This window comes from Electrophorus electricus, chromosome 21 (genome assembly GCF_041902795.1).
Source record: "Electrophorus electricus isolate QZ-2024a chromosome 21, ASM4190279v1, whole genome shotgun sequence".
Taxonomy (NCBI): domain Eukaryota; kingdom Metazoa; phylum Chordata; class Actinopteri; order Gymnotiformes; family Gymnotidae; genus Electrophorus; species Electrophorus electricus.
This window is the reverse complement of record NC_137517.1, coordinates 5629853-5652793: the sequence shown is the minus strand read 5'-3', so window position 1 is coordinate 5652793 and position 22941 is coordinate 5629853. Positions and strand designations below refer to the sequence as shown.

The window sequence follows — 22941 nt, the reverse complement described above, 5'->3', positions numbered from 1 at the left end:
TGTGAGAGAGAGAGAGGGGGGGGGGGGGGGGGACTGTGTACGTGCATGCACGTGCATGCAAGTACGTATGCTCTGCCCTAACAGTTCGTGTTGCTTTAGCTGCATGTCATCGGTGAGGCAACCGCAAGAGCTCGCGGACGATCCCCGCCTTGATCTCGGCTCGTGCTGAAAGCTGGGGTTTCATCTGCAGCCCGCGCGCCCGTCCCGCTACAGGTGCGATCAGAGAAACGCGATGAGAGGCTGACGGACGGGAGAGGTTTACGCTAGAGAGAATGGCAGCCAGTGCAGCTCTGCTTTTTGCGACGTGGGCGGCGAGAGTCCATTTGTGCTACGCGACCGACTGTTGCCGAGAATAGACGACGGGAGAGAGAGAAAGCGGGGTGAGGTCCAGCCAGGACACGGAGCGCCAGAAAGTCAGAGGGGGCTTGCTGGAATGTCCATGAGCACATAAGCAACACCCAGAGCCGGGTGGCCCGTCCTCGTGGGAGAGAGACTACAGCAGCAGCGGGCTGTACTCCGTACTGGTAACACTGAAAAGTCCTTCGTTATCTTTAGACTCATTCATCTATTGAGTTTATGCATCATTAAAAGATGTGTGTGTGTGTATATAAAAAAAATTGTGTTCAAGTAATGTTCAGAGAAGTACATCTTATAAATGCTTCTGAACTGAGAATTGTACTTTTTAATTGCATCCACAGATTAGTCAAAATGAATTTGTTTCACAGTGCTGATAACGAATTATTAACAGAGTTTGCTGTTTTAAAAAAACAAAAACAAACAAACAAAAACCCAAACTTTGCTGTAGTTGCGGTAAAATTAGCTGTGATTATGTTTATGATGTTTAAGGGCATATCAGAGTCATCAGAAGTGCATGACTCCCACAGGATTGTTATGTTGCGTACACACAAACGGTCCCAGAATTTACACTTATGCATTTCCTGTCGCAGGCGCCGAGTAGGTTGTCAAGACGCTGTGGTATTTAACATTTCACACTGTGCACATCTCCAGTTGCCTGCCAGTCATCTGTTCCAGCTGCCAAATGTGTTTCCCTGGCTGTCAGGGAAACAGTGCGAGTCTCTCATGTTCTGCAGTTCCATGCTGAGTGCTTCTTTCATTTGGGACTTACAGCCGGGACTCTGACTCATCCGCTGTAATCGCTGTAACGAATGGAGCTCGGTTAGTAACTTAACCGCACTGCTCCTTTCTGTGTGTTGTCATGGTGGTGTTTGTGAGATTCTGTTCGAAAGACGGATGCTGGCGGCCATGGAGCGCATGGACGTTATGGTTGGCTGGGGATATGCATTCATAAATTACTGCAAGTGTTCTTATTAAAGCCATTTTGTCAAGCGCATGGAGACAATAACTCATCTGATACTTTGTGGCCAAAATGATAAAGACTTTAAAATCGGTGTCTCGCTTCAGTGAAGCTGATCTGCTTTGTTTGATGTCAGAGGGTGCAACCTTATTTCCTATGTTTACATAATGCAGTTTTGTGCGATAGCGGAAAATGGTGCTGATTTTAACATTGCTAAGAGAACTTGTTACGTGTGCATTTACTATATTCTAGTGTGATACTGAGGAACAATCCCACTTCATTATTAGTGTACACATACGCTTCCCAAATTTCTACATGCGACATCGTCAGCCTACCAGTAATAACTATTTTAAAGCCTCTGATTGGCCAACGTGCTCTTGACAAGATCATGCTTTACGGCCAGTGCATTTTTGCCCTTAACGTTATGGGGAAAATCCAAGCAACTTGGGCAAGACCTCAAAAAAAAAAAGCTGCCCTCCACAACCTTAGCTCCTCCTTAGGGGAAATTCCCCCAACAAAGTGTCTGAATCCATCATAGAGAGAGTCTTATGCTGCAATCGCCTGAAGGGGGGAGGGTTGTTGGGGTCTGGCGCACTTCAGAAACTCGATTGCATCAGGAAGGAGGAGGATTATCTACAAATGCTCACCTTGAGATGTCAGCCAGACGGTTCAGGGCTTGGTTGAAACTGCGTCTTTCAGAGGAGGCTCGACTGACTCAGATGCATCTGCTCAGCCAGAAGGTTATCTGGAGTGAGAAACAAAGTTAAAGTACATTTGTAGATATAGCTTTGATATGACCTTAGTTGACTTAATACTGGAGATGTGTGGTGAGAAGAAAACTTTTGGCCTAAACTATATCTTTGCTCTGTGTTTCTTCCTCAGAGAGGGCCAGCTTTTGCTATTAGTAATATTGGGATCTGAACATGGAGAAGCTGGAGTTGGCAGAACTTTCTCTTTGATGTTTTATACATATGGTACAGCTTCACCAGTTACTGCTGAAGCTTTAAAGTGCCAGTCTGATTCTAGTGTCCGGGGCTGGTTGAGCCCTTTGGAAATGATTACTGCAACTGCTACATCAGTGAGAACTGATGTCACAGGCTGACAGAAATGCACAAGAGACATGCATCTGTAGGCACACAACAGCGAGGGATGCCCTGGGTTTTTTCTCAGCGTAGGCAGTTGGTGTTTAGTAGGAAAATGCATTCCAGGCCATGCATCTGTTGGTTTTTAATCTCCGGTTCAGGGTCGTAAATCATGCACTGCTTGGTAATGGGAAAACACATGTTCCAGTGCACACAGTCATTCTATCCACTAGAACACACATCTGCCCATTTGGACGTGAAAACCGCCAAGTGCTGAGTGATTTACCACTGAAGGCCATGTGATGCTTTATAAGAGAAATTAAGATAGGAAAGTAAAATCCTGACTGGGAAAGATCATATTTATCATCTGAGCCTGTATTATCAACTGAACGGCTGGTCTGAGGTTAGATTGCCGATATCTTTTACATATCTTATGCCTCATGTGGTATACAGCCCAATGACGCATCTACAACAACAGTCCTAGTCCAAGATGCTTGGGCATTACAAGTGCGATGCAAGTCTCCCTTATCTGTTTTGTCAGTTTTGTCTTTTTAGGGCCCCAGAATCATTTTGTTTTACTGTGGATCAACCAAAGTGTAAACTAGGCTCTTGCCCAATGTTGTCTTCCTTGTAGAATGTTCCAGAGGTTTTTATATCCCGTCTTCCGTTCACATGCATTTTAATTTTGTTTTTCCGCTTTGGTGCCAGTGTGACGGTTCCCTAATCCCTGCAAAGCATTTCGGGGGGGAAAAAACCCTTCACTGAGGAGTGAACCAAGACACCAAAAAAATCTACCATCTCCAGTCGGGGTGGTGACTGTCTGTCCTAAAAAGGCAGTAAGAAGAATGAGTGAGTTTTCATTAGAGAAGGCACATATAGCAGGTAGTGAGTAATGAGAGCTCCGTTAAAGAGATCCAAGCCAGACACTTGTGGTGAGTATAAACTGAAAACACCAGTGTATGGACAGTCGACCATAAAAGACGTTTGAAAAACGTTTGAACAGCAGAGAATATAATGTTACTGCTGAAATAAATATAAGATTCCATATTTTGTACCAGAGGATTTACTTAGCTCTGTTGCTAGGCAGATTTTCCCAAAAACACAACAGTTTTGAGAACATATTTACTCTAAGCTTTCAAAAAGTGCTACCTGTGTCGCACGGTTCACCTGAGCTTTGCTTACTGTGTCTATTCTAATTACTGATCTGATGGCTGTGTCCTTCCCCAGGTGAGAAGATGCGGGCGATTATGGGCGTGGTGTGTCTGTGTCAGTGCGTGATTGGTCAGCTGCTGGAGGCCAGGGCGAAAGGATCTGCACCTCGATTTATCTGCAGCGTTCCAGGGTTGCCAGGGATGCCAGGGAAGCCAGGCCTTCCCGGGCCCCACGGGGCCGAGGGCTATGTCGGCGTCCCGGGAAGAGATGGCAGGGACGGTAGGAACGGGGAGAAAGGAGAGAAGGGGGAAGCAGGTATGCTGACCGGCAGGAACGTCGGACTCGCGTGCTGCAGCCACGCGATGAAAGGGTTCCGAACCTCCGATCTGTGTTGATCTGTTTATTTATGCCCAAAGGAGCCGGTGATATCTATTTAGTCCTTTTTGTGAATTATGAATTCCAGTCAATTCATACTGGCAAAATCCAATTTTGAACTGTACTTGAAATGTCTGCAGTGTAATTGTTTGGTTCAGTATGTGTGCTGACTGCGTTAATCACAGTAGTCCACCCTGTCTGCTCTGTTTTATGTGTAAACTCATCCCTTCAAGTTGCAATATTATACAGAATCACACTGACACTTTATATGTGGCTGTATCACTAAGAAAAGCATCACCTTAAAGCACATTTGATTTCTGATGAGCTATTCTCTCTTCTCCCTTCAGATTAGCTGGCGTAACTTTAAATTCCTCAAACAGATGGGATTAGAATTTGTTAAGATTGTTTCTGCAGGCAATGCTCATGTGGTTTGATAGTGCAACACCAGTGAAACAGTGATGTAATGTTGGGACTGAAGTTGCTTACATGCACACAGAGGCACATGAATATGCACACATTCAAGCAAATTTCAGGTAGGTAACATCATGAGAAGCATGGACATATACCAGCTTTGTGATTCATAGTTTCAAATTTCAGTGCCAATGGTAAGAAACTTCAGGAATTTCAGTGCCAATGGTAGGAAACGCCAACCAAATTATCCCCAAAAATCTGCACTCATCAGAAGTATTTAAGCACGTGCTACTCCCAGACATGGCCTTTTGTAAAAGAACAGAAACCCAAGAGCCATTCAAGATCAAAACAATGTCCTGAGGAAGAGCAAACCACCAGAGGTATGATGGGAAATGTAGTCTTAACAGCGCTGCCTGTCTGTCTGTTACAGGGATAAAAGGGAGAGTGGGACCAACAGGTAAGACAGGGGAGCGCGGAGAAAGAGGCTCAACAGGCAAGCGAGGCCCAGAGGGTGACCCCGGAGACCCAGGGCCCTTGGGCCCCCCCGGATCCCCAGGGAAGAGAGGAGCAAAGGGGCAGCGTGGCTCACGGGGCATGCCTGGCGTGTGTCGCTGCGGAAGTCTGGTGCCCAAATCGGCCTTCTCTGTGGGCATCACCAGCAGCTACCCGGCTGAGAAAGCACCAATCAAGTTCAACAAGGTCCTGCTCAACGAGGGTGGCCACTATAACCCGCAGACAGGCAAATTCATATGTGCTTACCCTGGCATCTATTACTTCTCCTACGACATCACGCTGGCCAACAAGCACTTGGCCATTAGCCTGGTGCACAACGGACAGTACCGGATTAAGACTTATGACGCCAACACTGGTAATCACGATGTCGCGTCTGGGTCAACGGTGATGTTCCTCAACCCAGAGGACGAGGTGTGGCTGGAGATCTTCTACAAGGACCAGAATGGCTTGTTCTCTGACCCTGGCTGGGCAGACAGCCTCTTTTCAGGGTTTTTGCTCTATGCAGACACTAATTACCTGGACACACTTGCGGAGGACTACGCTTAGCATCACTGGACCCAGACAATAAAAGCATGTCACTTAAACTACCAAATGCAGCTTTCCTTTAGACTGTGACTAAAAGAGTACCGTGGACCAAATTTTACGATCAGCTCAAACCAGGACAGGACTTAATCTGCATCAGCAAGGCCAAAAAACTCACATTGTGTGCTTCTCACCATGTATTTTATTTTTGTATATTATATAGAGTATGAAGAGTTATTTTATATTTACCAGTGAAAGCAATTATATTAGAATATTACAGGAGAGCAGAATTGTCCTTTAGGAGGACTTTTTTAAAATTAATTAATCAGACTTGTCACTTAAATATTTGTGACATACAAAACCACTATAAATGCAGCACAGACTCAGATAAACATAAAATCTTAAAGTCTAGGACCTGGGCTTGTATATAAGACTGAAATTAAGTAATTGCTAAGAATTTAAAGTGGATGCTGTCAGCCTTAATTTGAAGGCATGCACCCATAGTTTTTATTTGATTTCAAACCGAAGCTGTTAGAATAAAGAGAATAAAATGATTTATAAAAAAGGCCATTGTCTAAATATTTACAGGTTTATCTGTATAAATGATAATGTGACTGTATATTGTTTCAGTGTATAAATATTGTTAATCTTGTCAGGATGAGTAAATGAGATTAAGTGGTAATGTCAAATTGTGTGCACTTAAGCAAAATATTTATGAATGAGATTTTTTCTTGAATTCCACAGGGCAGCAAATAAACTACTCCATTTGGCTAAATAAGTACTCATAGAAAATCCACATATGGCAATTTCCACTCTTACATTTTATTCCAGTATACACTACAGTGTTCTTATGTATATGTCCATCTAAAAACTACATTTCACCAAGCAACCCCCCCCCCCCCACCCCTGTTGGGCCTTTGACTTAAAGTAGAACGTGGAGAATTGTTCTAGAACGTGGAGATTTTCTGAGTTGTGCTACTGATGCTATTAAACTTGGTTTTATTAGACTTCAATGCTATTTTTATTTTATGCAGTGGGCAGGATTTTTATGAATTTTTATTTTTTGGGGAATGGTAGAATACTGCTACATATACAGTACATTAACAAAACGCACAATGACCAAAAAACAAACATTGATATCGGCGGTCTGCTAATGTTTAAAGAGAAAGTTAAAATATAATTTTATATTTAATAATGTATAATATAAAAACAAATTGTAATAAATATGTTATATGTGTGTGTATATATATATGAATAAAGCAGCACTTTCTTCCCTGCTTGTAGCGCACAGTCACCATGTATTCGCCCACCGACCCAAGGACAGTGCGTCACATGCACGTCACTGGGTTTTGGTGATTGATAGGCTCCCGGCAAATAAAATGACCTGCTTTTCCAGCAAGCACGGTAGGATGTGCTCCTTTTTTTGTTGTTGTTTTTTGTGTTTTTTTTATTTGGGTTCGGTTGAAGGATAGTTTTTTCCCGTTACCAAGCAGCACAGTAACGTGAAGATGGTAAGATCTTTATTTATCGTTCAGGCTGAAGAAGTGCAGTCTTCTGGCAGGACGTACGCGCTTTGCACGCTTGATGTGGTCTTGTTGCATGCTGCGTTAGTGACTCGTTGTCTACGTTTTCCCGACATTTTGTCCTTTTCTCTGTAGTTATTGAAGGATTGGCTTGGTTTGCAATCAAAACGGTGCTGTTATTGCTTTTTAAAATTTCTGTCGTGTGTAAAAGCAACACTTTTACTCGTGTGAAAAAAAGGTTTGGTTTTGTTTATTTTACACTGGTTCATTACAAAGTAAGAAACTGGGACTGTTAAAAAATGTTTGTGTTATTCATATGGATCGTTTCACTGAAATATTTTCTGTTTGTAGAAAACGTGGACGATTAATGTACCTTATATGTAGCACATATAAGATACGCATCTTCCTCCAAACGTACAACCGAAAGTGCCTCCATCATGTCTACGACTAGGTGAATATGTGAAGCTGCGATGCTTTTAGTATTTGACCATGCTGGTAGTCCAAAACTAAAGTAAAGCTCGGTAGTTAATGTGCAAATCTTACAACCTCTTTAGCGAAACTAATGTTAATCCAATGCGCAGTAGCAGTTGTTTAAGATCTGCGGCCAGATTACCGGCGTGTGTGTGTGTGTGTGTCCGGTGCTGTGTGCTAGTGATCTCCGGGAGAAGCTGCGGGAGAAACGGAGAACACTGCAAGCATCTTTAGTGAAGGTGAAGGATGACACTCAGGTGTGTTACAGGCTGCGGTCTCTGTGAATTCATCACAACTTTTGCCTGTAAAGGACTTTTTTGTTGTTGTTGTCTTTTTCTACCTTCGTTATTTACGAGTATTCAGTATAGTAATTGTATCGGTTGGTAAATTTGTCCAGAAGGTCCATTCTAAAGCTTACCTGAAAGTAGGATTTATTTTTTTTAATACTCCACTAAAGTGTTTCTTGAGTAAACTAGAAAAGAGTTAAACACTGACTAACAGGTAATCAAAAGTTTAAAAAAAAAAAAATCTTACAAATGTTAAAAAGAAGTTTATAATGTGAACATGTATGTTTTGGGTGTGTTATGAAGCAAGCGAATGATTTTGCTAATGTGTGGTTTAATTTTTCACTGGTTAAACTAGCTCTGTTGGGAACCTAGACCCTTCCTTTCTCATTGGAGATACTAAAGATACACACTACCAGAATCAGAACTCTGGAAAGCTGCAAGCAGGCAAAGGGAGCCAAGCATTGTGAATGAATCGGTTTTCCACTTTCCAAAGTTGAACTTGCGATTCGGATATGGCATGGCAGGTTTGCTTGACTGGTAAGAGTGAGCTAAGACAGCAGCGTCACCAAATGAGCAGGACAGTGACCGTTAACGTTAACGTTTTCAAATGAAAATGGGCATTTCTGTTGGCTTTCATGGATGCTGCTGTAATTTTGGAATACCAGCCTGAAATCTAATCAGGCAACCAACCTGATGGGTTTCCTTTGTCCACAAATTACTTGGATAACAAACGTTTGTTTTTTAGTAAATATAGGGAAGTAAAAAGTAAAATATTTCACCCACGTGCATAGTGGAGTGAAAGTAAAGCTAAACCCAAATGTACTTAAAGTACAAATACACATGTAACTTTACACCATTGCCTGCAGGTTTGTACTACCAACTGCAGACAGTCTGCACCCAGTCATACTCTGCTCACCTGAGGTGAACAAGTACAATTGTTTAAAGAGCTTGACTCAACATGTCCAACTGAGGTGCAGGGGGAGCATGCTGACACACACACACACACACACACACACACACACACACACACACACACACACACAAAGGAATACAGAGGGGTGGGGTGGGGGTTGTGCACGCATACTAAGACACACACACACACTGGGACAAGGTGGTAAGGCATGTCTGTGTGTTGTTTACCCTGCCTGCTAGGCTCTGGTTCCCTCCGACTCTGATATGCCTAAGGACAGTGACCACACTGCGGTTGAGGTTGGTTCTGTTTGCCTCATCTTGCCTTCTGACACACTAGAACCTTCTCTTCTGCTCTGTAGTGTCCTAGAATGCAGTTTCTTTCCTCGCAGACTCTGTCAAGTCTATGGTTTGTACCGTTTCACGGTTCCAGAAACTCCTTTCTTTGTTCTTTTATATATGTTTTATTCCTTACTTCCTTGTTCACTGAAATATTGTGTTTGCCAAGTTGGACAAGCTACATGCTTTGTTTCCTCTTTGGTATGCACTGCTAAAACGTCTTCTGTAACCGCTCAGCCTTTAGGCTGCACACTGAATCCTACCCCTAACCATTAATACAAATGGGCCTGCTTAATTTAAATCAAGTAGTTATCGTTGCATTGCCTTTCTGATCATCTAAAGAATACTGAACAGAAGTCGTTAGTCCTGGTAGGCTGTTTTTTTTTTTTTATTATTATTTTAACTAAGAGTATAAGCAACAAGACCCTCGTCATTAACATGCAGCAGTGGGATTATTTACTACAAGCTCCTGTGATTGAGGATGCCGAGCAAGTCTTCAGAAACAGCAGTGATTTTTCTGTAGCTCCTTATCGAGCATTTTCACTGGCTGTATGCACTATTGCCGAGTCAGCTATGTCCACCTTGGCTGCTCTGTTTAAAGAGCTACGAGTGTGTTCTGAGTCTCAGTGCGTGGTAATTGTACTCCATCAGGAACTGAGCGGCAGAGAGGACCCGGGTGAGACCCTGCGACGCTCGCTGAAGGCAAAGAGAATCACGAGGAAAAAGAAGGTGAGGATTTCCTGTGACTGTCCCGTCGTCGGTCCGTGTTCCTGTGCGGTTGCAGGACATTGAAAAGGCACCAGGTTATTGCTTAAAACGTGCTTCATAATAAAGAAGCTGCTATCCTCGCACCAATGTGTCAGTCAAAACCACTGGGCCATCACCAAAGTCCTGGGCTTTCCCAGATGAGGCAGTGATGTGGTGGCTGTTTGACAGATAGTTTTGTTTGTCCCTGTCCATCTACTTTTGATCTGTGCGTCTGGCATTACAGCTGTTGGAAGAGATGTCAGCGGAGGCCCCCCCAGAGGAAGTGTTGGAGGAGGAGGAGGAGGTCACGGCCGTGCAGGAGCTGCAGTGTGTGCAGGAGGAGACGCAGGCCAAGGGAGGCCGCTCAGTCCGGTTACAGAGAGGTGAGAGAGCCTCGGTAAAACGTAGACTAGGATGATGCTATAGTTGCTGCATTAGTCTTTGTGTTACCTCCTGTGTTAACATTTTTGTACTCACTGAAAACCTCTCTCGCTGTGTCTGTCTCTCTCTCTCTCTCTCTCTCTCTCTCCCAGATCTTCCTCCTCTCCCTGCCGTGTCGAGGGCCGACTCCAGTGTCCCGCAGAGCTCAGTGAGGCAGCGTGTGAGGGACAAGCTGAGAGAGGCCAGGGTGAGCTCACCCTAACTACCTCACATGCTGCAGGGGCGACCAGGCTCGTTCTGCTTCAGACAATCAGTCCGTTAGAAATCGCCAAACTCCCAAGACGTATTTTGTATCTTGAAAATATCAAACCCTGTTAAATAAAGCCCAAGCCATTAACAGTGGTCAAATGGCGATGTCACACACAATTTAGCAGTACAAGTTCTAAACTGAGTGGATGTGAACAGTAACACAGCAACACAAGTGTCATTGCGTGTCAAAATCCTGTAGTACGTCTCACAGAAGGTCTTAATGTAACTCTTATTGGATACTGCAAGAATAAACAAAAGTATAGTAACTACTGCACTGTGTACACTCCCTCTGATCAGTCCAAGCTGTGTGTGTGATGTGTACACTCCCTCCGATCAATCCAAGCTGTGTGTGTGATGTGTACACTCCCTCCGATCAGTCCAAGCTGTGTGTGTGATGTGTACACTCCCTCTGATCAGTCCAAGGCTGCGAGCCTGTTACAGCAGGAGTCCTTGCTGGAGTCGGCCAGTCGCTTACAGAGTCTCCGGGACGGGGAGACGCGCACCAGGTTCGACAGGGAGGTACGTGAGAAAATGCACTGTGCTGATTTTACGTCTGCTGCCTGACATAAAAAAAAAAACTTGCACTGACTGCATGTCCTGTGCAGATATATACTGTATGTCTGAAATGCATTTGGAACAATACCTTGGTCTTTTTTTTCACTGCATAGGTTTAACGGTTTAGAGAACTGTTATAGAATCTTTCTACAAATGTGTACAGAATCTTTCAGGGTTAGTAGGACTGTGCTAGAGGTGTAGAAGCTTTGGTATCTGCACGTTAAGTTCAGCAGTAAGCGTTGTGCATGGTGCTGAGATGCTGTCATTTCTGCAGACAGATCTGGAGCTCGCTGAAGGCGATCCATCCTTCGCCACTAGGGTGAAATTCCGCGACGCAGCCAGACGAGTCACCAGGGACAGTAGGGTAAGACAGATCTATTCCCCAACAGCCCTCAGACGTTGTGGCAGACAGAGGGAAGTGTTTGGCAGTTAAAGAGTAAGAGCACAGTGCAGCCAGGTGCATTATCTTATATTATACGGTGCTACATTTGGGAGACATGAGTAGAACAATTGTTAATAGAACAATTATGGCAGCAGCATTTTTACAACTGTAATACACTGCCTGGCCAAAAAAAAGGTCACACACTCTCTAATATTTTGTTGGACCACCTTTAGCTTTGATTACGGAACACATTCGCTGTGCCATCGTTTCTACAAGCTTCTGCAATGTCACAGCATTTATTTCTGTCCAGGGTGGCATTAATTTTTCCCCAAGATCTTGTATTGATGATGGGAGAGTTGGACTACTGCGCAAAGTCTTCTCCAGCACATCCCAAAGATTCTCAATGGGGTTCACGTCTGGACTTTGTGGTGGCCAATCCATGTGTGAAAATGATGTCTCATGCTCTCTGAACCACGCTTTCACAATTTGAGCCCGATGAATCCTGGCATTGTCATCTTGGAATATGCCCGTGTCATCAGGGAAGAAAACAAATCCATTGATGGAATAACCTGGTCGTTCAGTATATTCAGTTAGTCAGCTGACCTCATTCTTTGGGCGCATAACGTTGCTGAACCTAGACATGACCAACTGCAGCAACCTCAGATCATAGCACTGCTCCTACAGGCTTGTACGGTAGGCACTAGGCTTGATGGGTGCATCACTTCAGCCGCCTCTCTTCTTACCCTGATGCGCCCATCAGTCAGGAACAGGGTAAATCTGGACTCATCAGACCGCATGACCTTCTTCCATTGCTCCAGAGTCCAATCTTTATGCTCCTTAGCAAATTGAAGCCGTTTTTCCGGTTAGCCTCACTGGCAAGTGGTTTTCTTAAGGCTACACAGCTGTTTAGTCCCAATCCCTTGAGTTCCCTTCGTATTGTGCATGTGGAAATGCTCTTACTTTCACTATTAAACATATCCCTGAGTTCTACTGTTGTTTTTCTACAATTTGATTTCACCACACGATGAAGTGATCACTGATCACAATCATTCAAGATTTTTTTCCGATCACATTCCTTCCTCAAAGATGATGTTTCCCCACAGTCCTTCCACTTTTTAATAATGCGTTGGACAGTTCTTAACCCGATTTTAGTAGTTCCAGCAATCTCCTTAGATGTTTTCACGGCTTGATGCAAGCCAATAATTTGACCCTTCTGAAACAGATTAACATTTTTTCCACAACCACAGGATGTGTCTTTCAACATGGTTGTTTAACAAATGAGAAGCTACTCACTGCATCAGTTAGGGTTAAATAACTTGTTGCCGTCTGAAAACATAATCACCCATGCGGTACTTATCCAGTGGGAGGCTCTGACCTATTTACTTAGTGAAAACCAGGTGTTGACTTTTTTTGGGGGGGGGTCAGGCAGTGTATCTGAATTTAGAATGTTTGTTTTTTAAGTGTTGCTACAGCAACGGCAGTTAAACATAATAATAATAATAATAATAATAATAATAATAATAATTATTATTATTATTATAATAAAATGTTTTAGCTACCCCAACACTCAGCCTTGTTGTTTTGAGGAAACGTGCACTTTCTCAGTACGCATGGTGGTTTGTTTTTGTTGGTGTCTCTCTTTGTTTGACTAACCAGGCAGAAACTGGGCTGCCCTCTGCTGAGGAGGCGTACAACTTCTTCACCTTCAACTTTGACCCTGAACCCCAAGAAGACCAGCACAAGGGTCGACTGAAAAGAAGACCCAGGAGAGGAGAGGGGGAAGGGGAGGAAGAGGAGGAGGAGAGAGAAGATGAAGAGACTGAAACGGCAAGAGAGCATGCAGAAGGAGATCAGTCCAGGGTAATTTCCGCGATCGTTCATCTGTGCATTTTTTTATCCGCATATGCAGTGTACAAAGAGCCGACAGGCATAAAATAAAATCACACATACCAGTAATGGTCTGAGCTGTATATCACAATGCAAACCTAAGCCTTCACCACAAAACCCATGCGTATATATTTACTGGCATGCGCTAATTTCAGTATATGATTTCGTTAATGTATGTAGCTTAGACTAGTGAACTTGTCGTGATTTCCTTGGCTGTAACTCAGGAAGAAGACGCACCTCTGGTCAGAGAGGAAGACGAGGATCTGTTCATTATCGATCAGTCAGCACGGGACTTCCTGGAAGTGACGAGGGCAGAGTGCATGGAGTACAGCACACGTGTGCAGAGAGAGGAAGAGCTTCTCTTCACTCCAAGCACGAGGCCAGGTAAGTGTGCGAGCACCCGAGTCCTGATTTTCCGTTAGCGGCAGGCCATGGTCTGCTGCAGCTCGCTGGTTGTGCTGAAATCGTGGTGTCCCATCTACCCACACATGTGCTCCTCAGTGCCAGCTTACAGCAAGCTACCAGAGAATGTTCAGCCACGCTACCTGGAGGAGGAGGGGCTTTACGTCGGGGAGAGACCGCCGGTCTCCCTGTCCAATCAGAACATTCTGGAAAACCGCATTCTGATGCAGGATCAGGTAACTGACATAAATATATAGTTCGGTGACCTTGAATCGATGGCAACAACTCTCATTATGAGAAACAGGAACCCAACCATGAGAGTATCATTTTCTTATGCATATGAAACCAACTACAGAAGTGCACCCCACTGCTTGGTGGCTAAAGGAAACCGATTCTGTTTTTAATGCCAGATGTATTGGTGTGTGTGTGTGTGTGTGGTTTTTTTTGTTTTTTTGTTTGTTTGTCCTTCAGATTGTTAAACATTGCCACATTACTCTAGTCTTGCTTGCTTGGTGGTGATTTCACTAGGACGGGCAGTGTGTGCAGAAACTACTGCTTAAGTCTTTGCTTTGCAAACTCTGCTCTCATCGTCATAATCACTCTGTCCGTATAAGAGCCTTACTCCATCAGCAGAGTCGCTCCGAGGCCGGGATTCCGCCGCTCGCACTGGGATCACGGTGTCCTGCAACGGTCCGTTTGTCTTTGCGTGAAATGCAAAGTATGCTTGCCAAATTTGATCTGTGGGTCCGTCATCGTCTTTGGCACATCCACTGAGACGTGACGGCCTTTCCTCTCTGGCCAGGGCAAGAAGTGGTTTGGGGATGACGGGAGGATGGTGGCTCAGCCTGACCCAATCAAAGAGTCCTCGACGAGACCGCCCCTTTTCCATCTGGAGGAGGAGCTAGACCCAGCACTACAGACCGTCCACAGGAAGGTATCTTGAGGTTTACCTCTCCCTAGTCATGTAGCAATTTGATTTTCATTTTTAAAGCTGACAAATTGGGCTTTTAAATAGACATTCTTGTATTCCTAAAAAAGCTTCGTTTATTTTTACAGGGAAATCACATTTAGACACAAATCCCCGTTTTTAAGGGGAGTCACGTTACATAACATCCTGATCCAGTTTAACAAAGTATTGCCTGCTCGTCAGGCTCGTCAGGTTTACATAAACATGATTTTGCAAACTGTAAAAAAAATAAATAAAAATGGCATCACTCTCCAAGCTCTTTCCTGTGCATGGCTGTGTCCAGTTGCTAAGCGACAGACAGCTGGTAATAATATTTATGGGACTGAGAGGTGTGAGCACTGAGATTGGCTCCAGATGGGTGGTGATGTCATCGGTGGAACAGGGAGCTTGGCGGCGTTCAGAGCGCATGCGTGGACGAGCACAGGCGATGAGGAGGCGATGCACTGTTGTAGACGGACAAATCCTTCTAGGCCCGTGTTTTTGCGTTTTTTGGATAACAAAATATCGGAATAATTGCAGGATTAGAATGACTTCCAGTTCAGAAGGAAGAAAGTCCTGTAGGTTCCATGTGGCAGAAGGTTTGTTTCAGGAACTTGTTTGTATCTGTAAATAAAGGACATTTTCTGACTGCTTTTTCCAAGTCTTATAACTCTCAGATCATCATAAGGCATTCGAGGGTGTCTGGAAGACATCTCAGTCCTAATTCTCCACAATTCCCTTAACAAGTTTAGGTAATCTTCTAAGAAACTCACTCAAAGTGCATGGAATATGTACAGCACAGATTCCATAATAGTGCACAGTGCACAGATAGTTCTAAGCAAATAATTTTAAGCCTGAACAGGACTGTCTTGGTTACAATTTTCATAATTGTATCTCCCCCAGACGACAGAATATATAAATTTGATGTTTTATTCCTCTGTCTGCATAGCATCGCTGTTGCGCTTCACTGCTCAGTTGAACTCGGTGTCCTGTCCATCTCTGCGCAGACGCTGACGTCGAAACACATGAACCGCTACACCGTGGGAATCGGGGACTCCCAGGGAGACTACCAGCTGGACGTGGACGTGTCTGGCCTCGTTTTCTCCCATCACCCCTTGTTCAGCAGGGAGCACGTTCTGGGGGTGCGTCTGGCCCAGCTGTGCGACCAGCAGCTCAGCCGACAGCACAAAGACCTCAACCGCCTCCTCAGCGATAAGGTGAGTGGAGTGACGGCTGGCAGGATAGAACTGGGAGTGGGAGGGTTACCGTTTTGGCTCCCGGTGCATTGTCAGAAAATAGTGACAAATTGTACTGAATTAACCTTGACATAACTTTGCCTGTTTGTGCGTGTTTGCGTTTGAACCCAGTTGAATGGTTTGAGGAACACTGTTCGGAATATGTTGGAGCTGCATAATGGAGATGGCCTCAGTCATGTGACCCAGCAAAGAATAGCAGAATACAAACAGGAAGTGAGGTAAGCAATACGAGCCTCCAACAATGACGTACATTGTGGGTTACTCCACAATGGAACAGTGTTGATTTAAAACTGAGAAGTTTTCAGAGGTTAATATTGTACATGAAGCTAACTGTGCTTAACGTTACTACCTCAAGCAATTCCAGTTTCGTCGTCTTCGGATGTCAAAATCTGATACCGGTCGTATTGTTCGCTGATGAAGCTGAGCTAAGAATGAGTACCGCATGTGTTTCATCAGGCACACACGTCGGCTACGAGACGCGGAGCAGGAGAAGGACAGAACGTTGCTTAAGAGCATCATAAAAGTCTGGAAAGAGCTGAAGGCTCTCCGGGAGTTCCAGAGGTTCACCAACACGCCCTACAAACTCTATATCAGGAAGTGCGTCCCAACATCGACCACATGCAACATGCTGCAACAAACACTGACCACCCGAGCCAGTGCACTCCAATAAACAGCAACGATCTAGTCTATAACCCTCCCATGATGATCAGTAAACAATCTAATTCTCCAATAATGACAAACTGATCTGACACGCCCCAACAGACGAGCCAGTTCGTCGCTCCTTGACACCGGCAACCCAACAGTCCTAATTCTGCAATGCCAAATCCGGTCCACGTGCAGTCGACCGTCCTTATACGGGACGTTCTGAGGCCTCTTCCCAGTTTAATGTCTTAGGTCTTGGCCTCCTCAGGGTGGAGGTGGAGCAGGCGTCGGACGAGCTGGAGCAGGAGGCGGAGGTCCAAGCGGAGGTGGCAGAACTGCGGGCGGAGTACACGGAGGACTACGAGACGAAGATGAGTGGCTACAGAGGACAGCTGGAAGAATGGAAGTCCTGGAGGAGGAAGGAGGTATCGAGACTCCGGCGATCATCACAGGATGGAATGCAGGAACCTGGCTGTTACTAGATCATCTGGTAGCTAGCTAGCAAGGGCTAGGGACAACCTAATATAAGAGTCTGGGTTAAGGTTAGAGTTACGTCTGAGATGGAGATTTTTGGGCACAATCAAGTAAGTTGTGGCCATCGAGTAAACACTGGCCGTTCTGCTGTCTTCAGAAGGTTCTAAAGAAGAAACAGAAGCAGAGAAAACAGCTGTCCCGGGATGAGGAAGATGAGGGAAGTGAAGAAGAGCTGGGAGAGGAGCCCGTGAAGCCAGAAGCTCCAGAGAAACCAGACTTAGCAGGTCTGGAGCAGCAGGTGCGCAAGAAGGCCGCCAAGATCCGCAGGAGACCCGGGGAACCAGTTCTGCTACCGGAGCTTACCACCGCCGGTCCAGTAACTCCTAACGAACAGTGTCCTAGGTGAATAGAGCTACACACACACACACACACACACACACACACACACACACACACACACACACACACACACAGAGAGAGATCGAGTGAGGACACACATATATGGAGTTAGTCTATTTTCAAGACCTTAACTGCGGAAGAGAGCAATTATATGAATTATTAGCCGAACTCAAATTACTCTCAAATCTACATTCAAACTCATTTTTGTGTTGAACTGGTTTTCTTTGCACAGTACAGTAAGCACAGTATTTGTACTTATGTACATTTTGTAAGATGTAAATGTGCATTGCCTTTACAGAAGTAATATTTGTATTATTTTACATATAGACTGTAAAATACTGTGCTGAAAATAAACCCCACACTCATGTCTTGTGTTTCCAGAGGTGAATTAGCACGGAGGGAAGATGTGACAAAGCGTTCTCTATACATCAAAGTCTTGTACAATGACAAAGAAGTTTCTAGAACAGACAGTCGCTCTTTGAGCACCGACTTCAGAGTTCATTTTGGCCAAATCTTCAACTTGAAGATAGTGAACTTGCCGGAGAGCATCAAACTGCAGGTTGTGTGTCACAGTCTGGTTTCGTGTGTGTGTGTGTGTGTGTGTGTGTGTGTGTGTGTGTGTGTGTGTGTGTGTGTGTGTGTGTGTGTGTGTGTGTGTGTGTGTGTGTGTGTGTGTGTGTGTGTGTGTGTGTTGACTTTTTAACATTTGTTTTCCTCCTTAGATATATGAGAGCATTGGCTCCTCCTCATCTCAGTTAGCAGAGGTGTGCGTGCCGATTCCAGAATCTTCCGTGTTAACAGGCACCGCTCCTTCTGAGGAACTGGAGTTCAGCAGCAACCAAAGAGTCATGTTCAACCATGAGGGAGTCGGAAGTGGTAAACACACACACACACACACACACACACACTTCTTTATTTTGGTCTGCAACATAAATTGCATAATTAATCTTTTGTCAGAGATGTACTGTAAATGCAAGTTCATACAGCTCTAATTACTGAACCGTGAGGATCCATTACTTAGCAGCCTAGGGTGAGTGTAACACACTGCAGCGACTCGCACAGTAGATGATGTCTGTCCTGTGTTAGATGTGCCGTTCTCGTTCGCGGCGGATGGCAGTGACCGGCACACCCTGCTGACCTCGGCCAAGCTGTCCTGCTGCGTATCGTGGGCTGTAGGCGAGGGCGGAGTGCCCCTGGCCCCCCCTACCAGCCAGCCCGCCGCAGGCCTGCACAGGTGACCCACGCCACTCCGGGAGCTTCGGATAACCACATGGGTTCTTCTCTGCGGGCCCAACGTGGCGGCTCTCTCACTTCCAAGCAGTTCTGCCTTATTGATCTGGAACGTTTCAGTGTTTTGCAGTCTGAAAAACATTTTGCATGTCTCTCTGTCATTCAGTTGAATTCAGCAACGCTTTCCTGGCATGAATTTTACATATTAGGATTAGTGCCAAAACTCAGATTAGGTCAGATTGTGTTTACTGAGTCTGAATGTTGTTGTTGTTGTTGTTGTTGTTGTTGTTTTAATATCTGTTTAGTCAGGTATGTTGCTTTAAAGTGCTCGTGTTTTAGGGATTTACACAAATTAAGAATCGAAGCCTGTTTTGATGCTTTGGTAGGTCCTTTCCATTTTTAATGGTTGTTGTGTATTTAGAATTTGGACGGGACAGATTTGCATAGCTGAGGTGTAGTTGTCCTGAGGTTCTTTTGGTGTCTGCGATATAGTGGAAAGGCAGTACAATTCATAAAAAGGTTGGTCTGAGAGACGACTTCTTTCTGTTTCTCTCTCTCTGTCCGTAGTGGTCTGAGGCAGAGGGATGCTATAGCCTGTATCGGTGCATCAGGTCTGAATGACATGAAGAAATTGCGGAAGTGGGCGGCGGACTCTCGCCTTGACCCCAATGACCCCAACAACGCCTCCATAATGCAGCTGCTCTCAGTGAGTGACCTCGCGCCATGGGCTGTGCTCCACTCTGCTCTCAATCAGAAAAGTGCCCTTCAAGCTCAGAGTGCTGTTTTTATATACAAGGTCATGGCTTGTGACAGTGCTGTTTGTGTCCGGTCCAAACCGGGAGTAAACGCATCCAGTCCCACATGTTGGGAGACACGTCACTGCAAGTCTAACTTTGAAAATGTCATCCTTCACTCCCTGTCACGTTATCTCATGTCTTTGCTCCTCTTACTCTCCTCCTCCTTCACTCGACCTCTACCGGTCCCTCCGGCTGTCCCTGCGTCTCCACACCTCCTTCACAGATGTCCGGCGGAGGGGAGGTGGCCGTCCCCGATTACTTCCGACTGGAGCAGCTGCAGGAGGAGTTTAACTTCCCGTCCGACGGGGAGCTGGATCGCTCTCGCCGCTTCCGCCTGCTCCGGCTCCGGAGCCAAGAGGTGGCAGAGTTCCGCAACCTTAAAGCCATCCCTGCCCTGGAGCGTGAGATCTCTGAGAAAGTGTTTGAGGTTTGAGTCCCTTTTTATTCGCCGCCCTGCTGTAACCAAAATCCTCACTTATAAGCCTCGTATCTGTAAAAATGTAATTTTACAGAAGAAATAATCATTTTCCCAAGAAACTTTGGACCATTTCTATTGATTCACTCATGATTAAAGGTTACCACAATGTAAAGGGCAGACAGCCTTTTCAGACGATGTAAAAATGAAGTTTTCTTCCATCCGCAATAAAATTTTTGATTCTTGACATTGTGCGTGCATGTGTATACACTTGGCCTTCAGCCTAACATTCATCCATTAGGACTATGAATGCCGGCTGAAGGAAGGTGAAAGGGTCGATGCCAAGGACCATATAGATGGACACCGTGCCCTGGTTGCCAAGTATTTGCAGAAGGTGAGTCACCCTCTATGTAGAGGTGCCTTTAACCAGCAGTAGAGCTTTTTATAAAGGACTCATGACTATTGTTGTTTTTGTTGTTTACATTGCTCGTTCTGGAAGGAAAAAATTAGAATCATATGCATGTGCTTAATGTCACCTCGCTGGTTCTTTATCTAACCACAAGGGGGCCTACTTCACAACTACAGGTGCGTTACGTTAGGTTGCTCAAATCCAGTCATGGAGACTCAATGACCTCCAAACGACCTCCAATTATTCCCTGCTCCAGGATCCTAAAAAGCTCTTATCGGGTGTGATGCAGGTAGGAACTATTACAGATTCCCACCGATTCCTCCCCGCACCAAGATCTGGCCCATCTCCTTTAACAACTCTTTCATCACGCCATCTGAAAGTGCCAGAAATCTGGACAATCTCAGCCCATGTTGCTAATATGACCCAGACATGCCGGTTTCTCTCATCAGGAATAACCTAACAAGATCTTTCTTTCCAAGGATGCTACTCAGGTGCTTGTCCAGTCCTTCATCATCTCAGGACTACTGCACGCTTCCCTGCTCGTGTAGCCAGACCATATCGGCTGGTCCAGAATGCAGCTTCACGACTCCTAATCAGTCTTCCCAAGTTCACATACATCACACCACTTCTGCGTTTGACCACTCGCTCTTCCTATAGTTGACCATATTGGTTTTAAAACCCCGACGTTTGCTTTCAAAGCTTACAGTGGACTTACAGCTGCCTCCAACCTGCACAATATCTCACCCGTCATGACTTTAGCATAGACAACCACCCTGAGACAGAGAAGGCATGCTTCAGGACTCTTTCCTATACTAGCACCCAGATGATGGAATGTACTTCCGCTATCTGTCCGTAGTCTCTCGCTGTCTACAAACGTAGACTAAAGACACGTTGCTGCAAGAAGCACTTGAATGATCGCCAATCTTTCACTTACTTCTCTAGATTTAAAAATAAATAAATAAATAATTGCATGGATTTTACTTCTGTGTATTCTCTCTCACATGGTTCTAGGTTACTGGTATACTTGGACTCAGGCCTTTTACGCTAGTGTAAGGATTGTTTCCATGGGAACAACTGAGGACTGGACAAGTGTCTGCTAAATGTTGTAAATGTAAATGCATGGGCCTTGTTTCCCAGGAATGGAGCTGAGAACCTCTGATTTACCCCAACCCAGAATACAACTAAAGGTCAAAGGTCTTCAACATTTAAACACAATCGCTATGATCGGTTTCATTTATTCGGCTTGAATACCGACTCTCATGCAACGTGCGGTTTATCCACACTTCTCTGGAGTCACGTTTGGACTTATGGGTCACTTCCACAGTACCTGGCATGTCTTCATGGCCCTGTTTTGGCTTTGCATTTTGCCCAGTGTCTTGATTGAGTTCCTATGAACTGAGCACGGGTTCATCCGCAGTCACGGTTCACCTTTTAGAGCAGGCCGGGGTCCTGAAGCAGCCCAGAAAATGATGCAATATGTCCCGGCACGCATACCCATGTACATATCGATTTTAGTGTGTCTTAGGCTAGAAGTGACCCTATCTGACTCCCATTTTTTAACTCACCCTCTCACTTTACCTTTTAGGTGCGTAAGTCAGTCGTTAATCGCTTCCTCATCACAAAGCATCATTTCATCCTGTCCGATCTGGTCATAGAAGAAGAGATCCCTAGCATTGGGTAAGCGGTTCCTCTCTTGCAGTTTTTGATCTGCAATTTGCTCATGAGAGTATCCTTTGACTGAAAGTAATGATTACTTATAAAATGTTTGAAGGGGTGGGGGCTTTTATCTAAGTTCATGCTACTGTTCAAGTTCAAGTTCAAGTTCCGTTTATTCGTCACATACATAGTCATACACAGTATAACGCGCAGTGAAACTGTTCTGCACATTGAAAAGAAAGCAGTTTTTTGTCTGTTCAGATTTTATTTATTTGATTTATTCTCTTCTTTTATCTTCCGTTTGCTCTTTTTGCGTTGTGTACGTAGACCAGCAGGCCAAGGGTACGTGTGCAGGCCTCTCTCTCTCTCGCTCTCTCTCTCGCTCTCTCTCTCTACTTCTCCTCTTTAACCCCCTTCCCATAATGCACTTATTGTGTCCCATAATTTTCCTCCTTCGTAAGTAAACATGCTCTTTCTCTGCAGTGCTGTACTGGTCAGTGCGTAGTTTTAGACGAGTCCAGTTTCTCTGTATTGGCGTTCAGCCATGTGTGTGTGTGTGTGTGTGTGTGTGTGTGTGTGGACATGAGCTGTAGAAAATGGCCCCAGTTTCACTGAACTGAGCTGAGTGGCTTGATCTACAGACCAGCATTATGAATGCAATGCATATGTGTGGTGGAAGGGGGAAGGTCCATTTGATTTAGACTGTACAATGATATCGCGCTCTAGGGTGAGTCTGAAGTGGCTTGCTGAAACTTTTTAAGGCACGTTTTTTTAAACCTTTTTAAACTGAAATGGTATTAAAACCCGTTGTCCAGGACTAGTGCTCCTGGTACATCCGTTTTGGTTGCTCTCAGGTTAAAGCTCTCTGATCAGTCAGCTCAGTAGTCTTGGTAGCCAGTAGTCTTGTTGCAGCCAATCCCATCAGTACTTTAAAGGAACGCTTCATCCAAAATTGCGGCTAATGACAAATTAACGCTAGGTTAAAGTTTAGTAATTAGAATTATGCAGATTAGGTTTTGCGCATAGGTCCCTTGTCCACGCCTTCGTTAGACACGGTGCATCCGGTGTAATTGGTTGAAGCGCTTCTTTGAAGGGGAGGGTTCATTTGCTATGTAAAGCTGCACCTAGGCCGCAAGGTCCAGCTGTGCACCGGCA

General features: G+C 44.9%; 2 protein-coding genes across 18 annotated transcripts in view; both read left to right on the top strand.

Moving 5' to 3' along the window:
* The first annotated feature begins 79 nt into the window (after positions 1 to 79).
* On the top strand, positions 80 to 6377 carry c1qtnf7 (C1q and TNF related 7). Of its 8 annotated transcripts, none has more exons than XM_081703951.1 (4): positions 80 to 524; positions 3106 to 3329; positions 3625 to 3864; positions 4766 to 6377. In XM_081703951.1, exons 2-4 carry the CDS (start codon positions 3290 to 3292, stop codon positions 5392 to 5394), a joined length of 909 nt encoding a protein of 302 aa, XP_081560077.1. In that variant the 5' UTR covers positions 80 to 524; positions 3106 to 3289; the 3' UTR covers positions 5395 to 6377. The 8 variants fall into 8 exon arrangements, with proteins under 8 accessions (XP_081560077.1, XP_081560081.1, XP_081560078.1 ...); XM_081703952.1 differs by lacking the exon at positions 80 to 524 and adding an exon at positions 531 to 1176; XM_081703953.1 differs by lacking the exon at positions 80 to 524 and adding an exon at positions 1183 to 2065.
* Positions 6378 to 6763: 386 nt separating this feature from the next.
* cc2d2a (coiled-coil and C2 domain containing 2A) overlaps positions 6764 to 22941 on the top strand; it is a 24910-nt gene continuing 8732 nt past the window's right edge. For 5 of the 10 annotated variants that reach the window (XM_081703944.1, XM_081703943.1, XM_081703941.1 and 2 more), the window contains exons 1-24: positions 6941 to 7344; positions 7546 to 7621; positions 8804 to 8860; positions 9551 to 9628; positions 9891 to 10029; positions 10180 to 10274; positions 10754 to 10855; positions 11166 to 11255; positions 12930 to 13133; positions 13385 to 13544; positions 13662 to 13798; positions 14365 to 14496; positions 15516 to 15725; positions 15876 to 15982; positions 16221 to 16361; positions 16675 to 16831; positions 17038 to 17282; positions 17661 to 17838; positions 18002 to 18155; positions 18366 to 18513; positions 19077 to 19215; positions 19530 to 19733; positions 20023 to 20115; positions 21716 to 21807. In XM_081703944.1, coding sequence (XP_081560070.1) covers positions 7331 to 7344; positions 7546 to 7621; positions 8804 to 8860; positions 9551 to 9628; positions 9891 to 10029; positions 10180 to 10274; positions 10754 to 10855; positions 11166 to 11255; positions 12930 to 13133; positions 13385 to 13544; positions 13662 to 13798; positions 14365 to 14496; positions 15516 to 15725; positions 15876 to 15982; positions 16221 to 16361; positions 16675 to 16831; positions 17038 to 17282; positions 17661 to 17838; positions 18002 to 18155; positions 18366 to 18513; positions 19077 to 19215; positions 19530 to 19733; positions 20023 to 20115; positions 21716 to 21807 — 3152 coding nt within the window. In that variant the 5' untranslated portion in view covers positions 6941 to 7330. Of the gene's footprint in view, positions 6882 to 6915; positions 7345 to 7545; positions 7622 to 8803; positions 8861 to 9550; positions 9629 to 9890; positions 10030 to 10179; positions 10275 to 10753; positions 10856 to 11165; positions 11256 to 12929; positions 13134 to 13384; positions 13545 to 13661; positions 13799 to 14364; positions 14497 to 15515; positions 15726 to 15875; positions 15983 to 16220; positions 16362 to 16674; positions 16832 to 17037; positions 17283 to 17660; positions 17839 to 18001; positions 18156 to 18365; positions 18514 to 19076; positions 19216 to 19529; positions 19734 to 20022; positions 20116 to 21715; positions 21808 to 22941 lie in introns of those variants that run through there. The other 5 variants (XM_027028898.3, XM_035521356.2, XM_027028901.3 and 2 more) reach the window with 5 other exon arrangements.

Coding starts and splice junctions, on each gene's coding strand:
- c1qtnf7 (XM_081703951.1), top strand. CDS start 3,290: ATGAGAGCTCCGTTAAAGAGATCCAAGCCAGACACTTGTG. Junction 3,330..3,624: donor ATCCAAGCCAGACACTTGTG/GTGAGTATAAAC, acceptor GTCCTTCCCCAG/GTGAGAAGATGCGGGCGATT. Junction 3,865..4,765: donor AGGAGAGAAGGGGGAAGCAG/GTATGCTGACCG, acceptor TGTCTGTTACAG/GGATAAAAGGGAGAGTGGGA.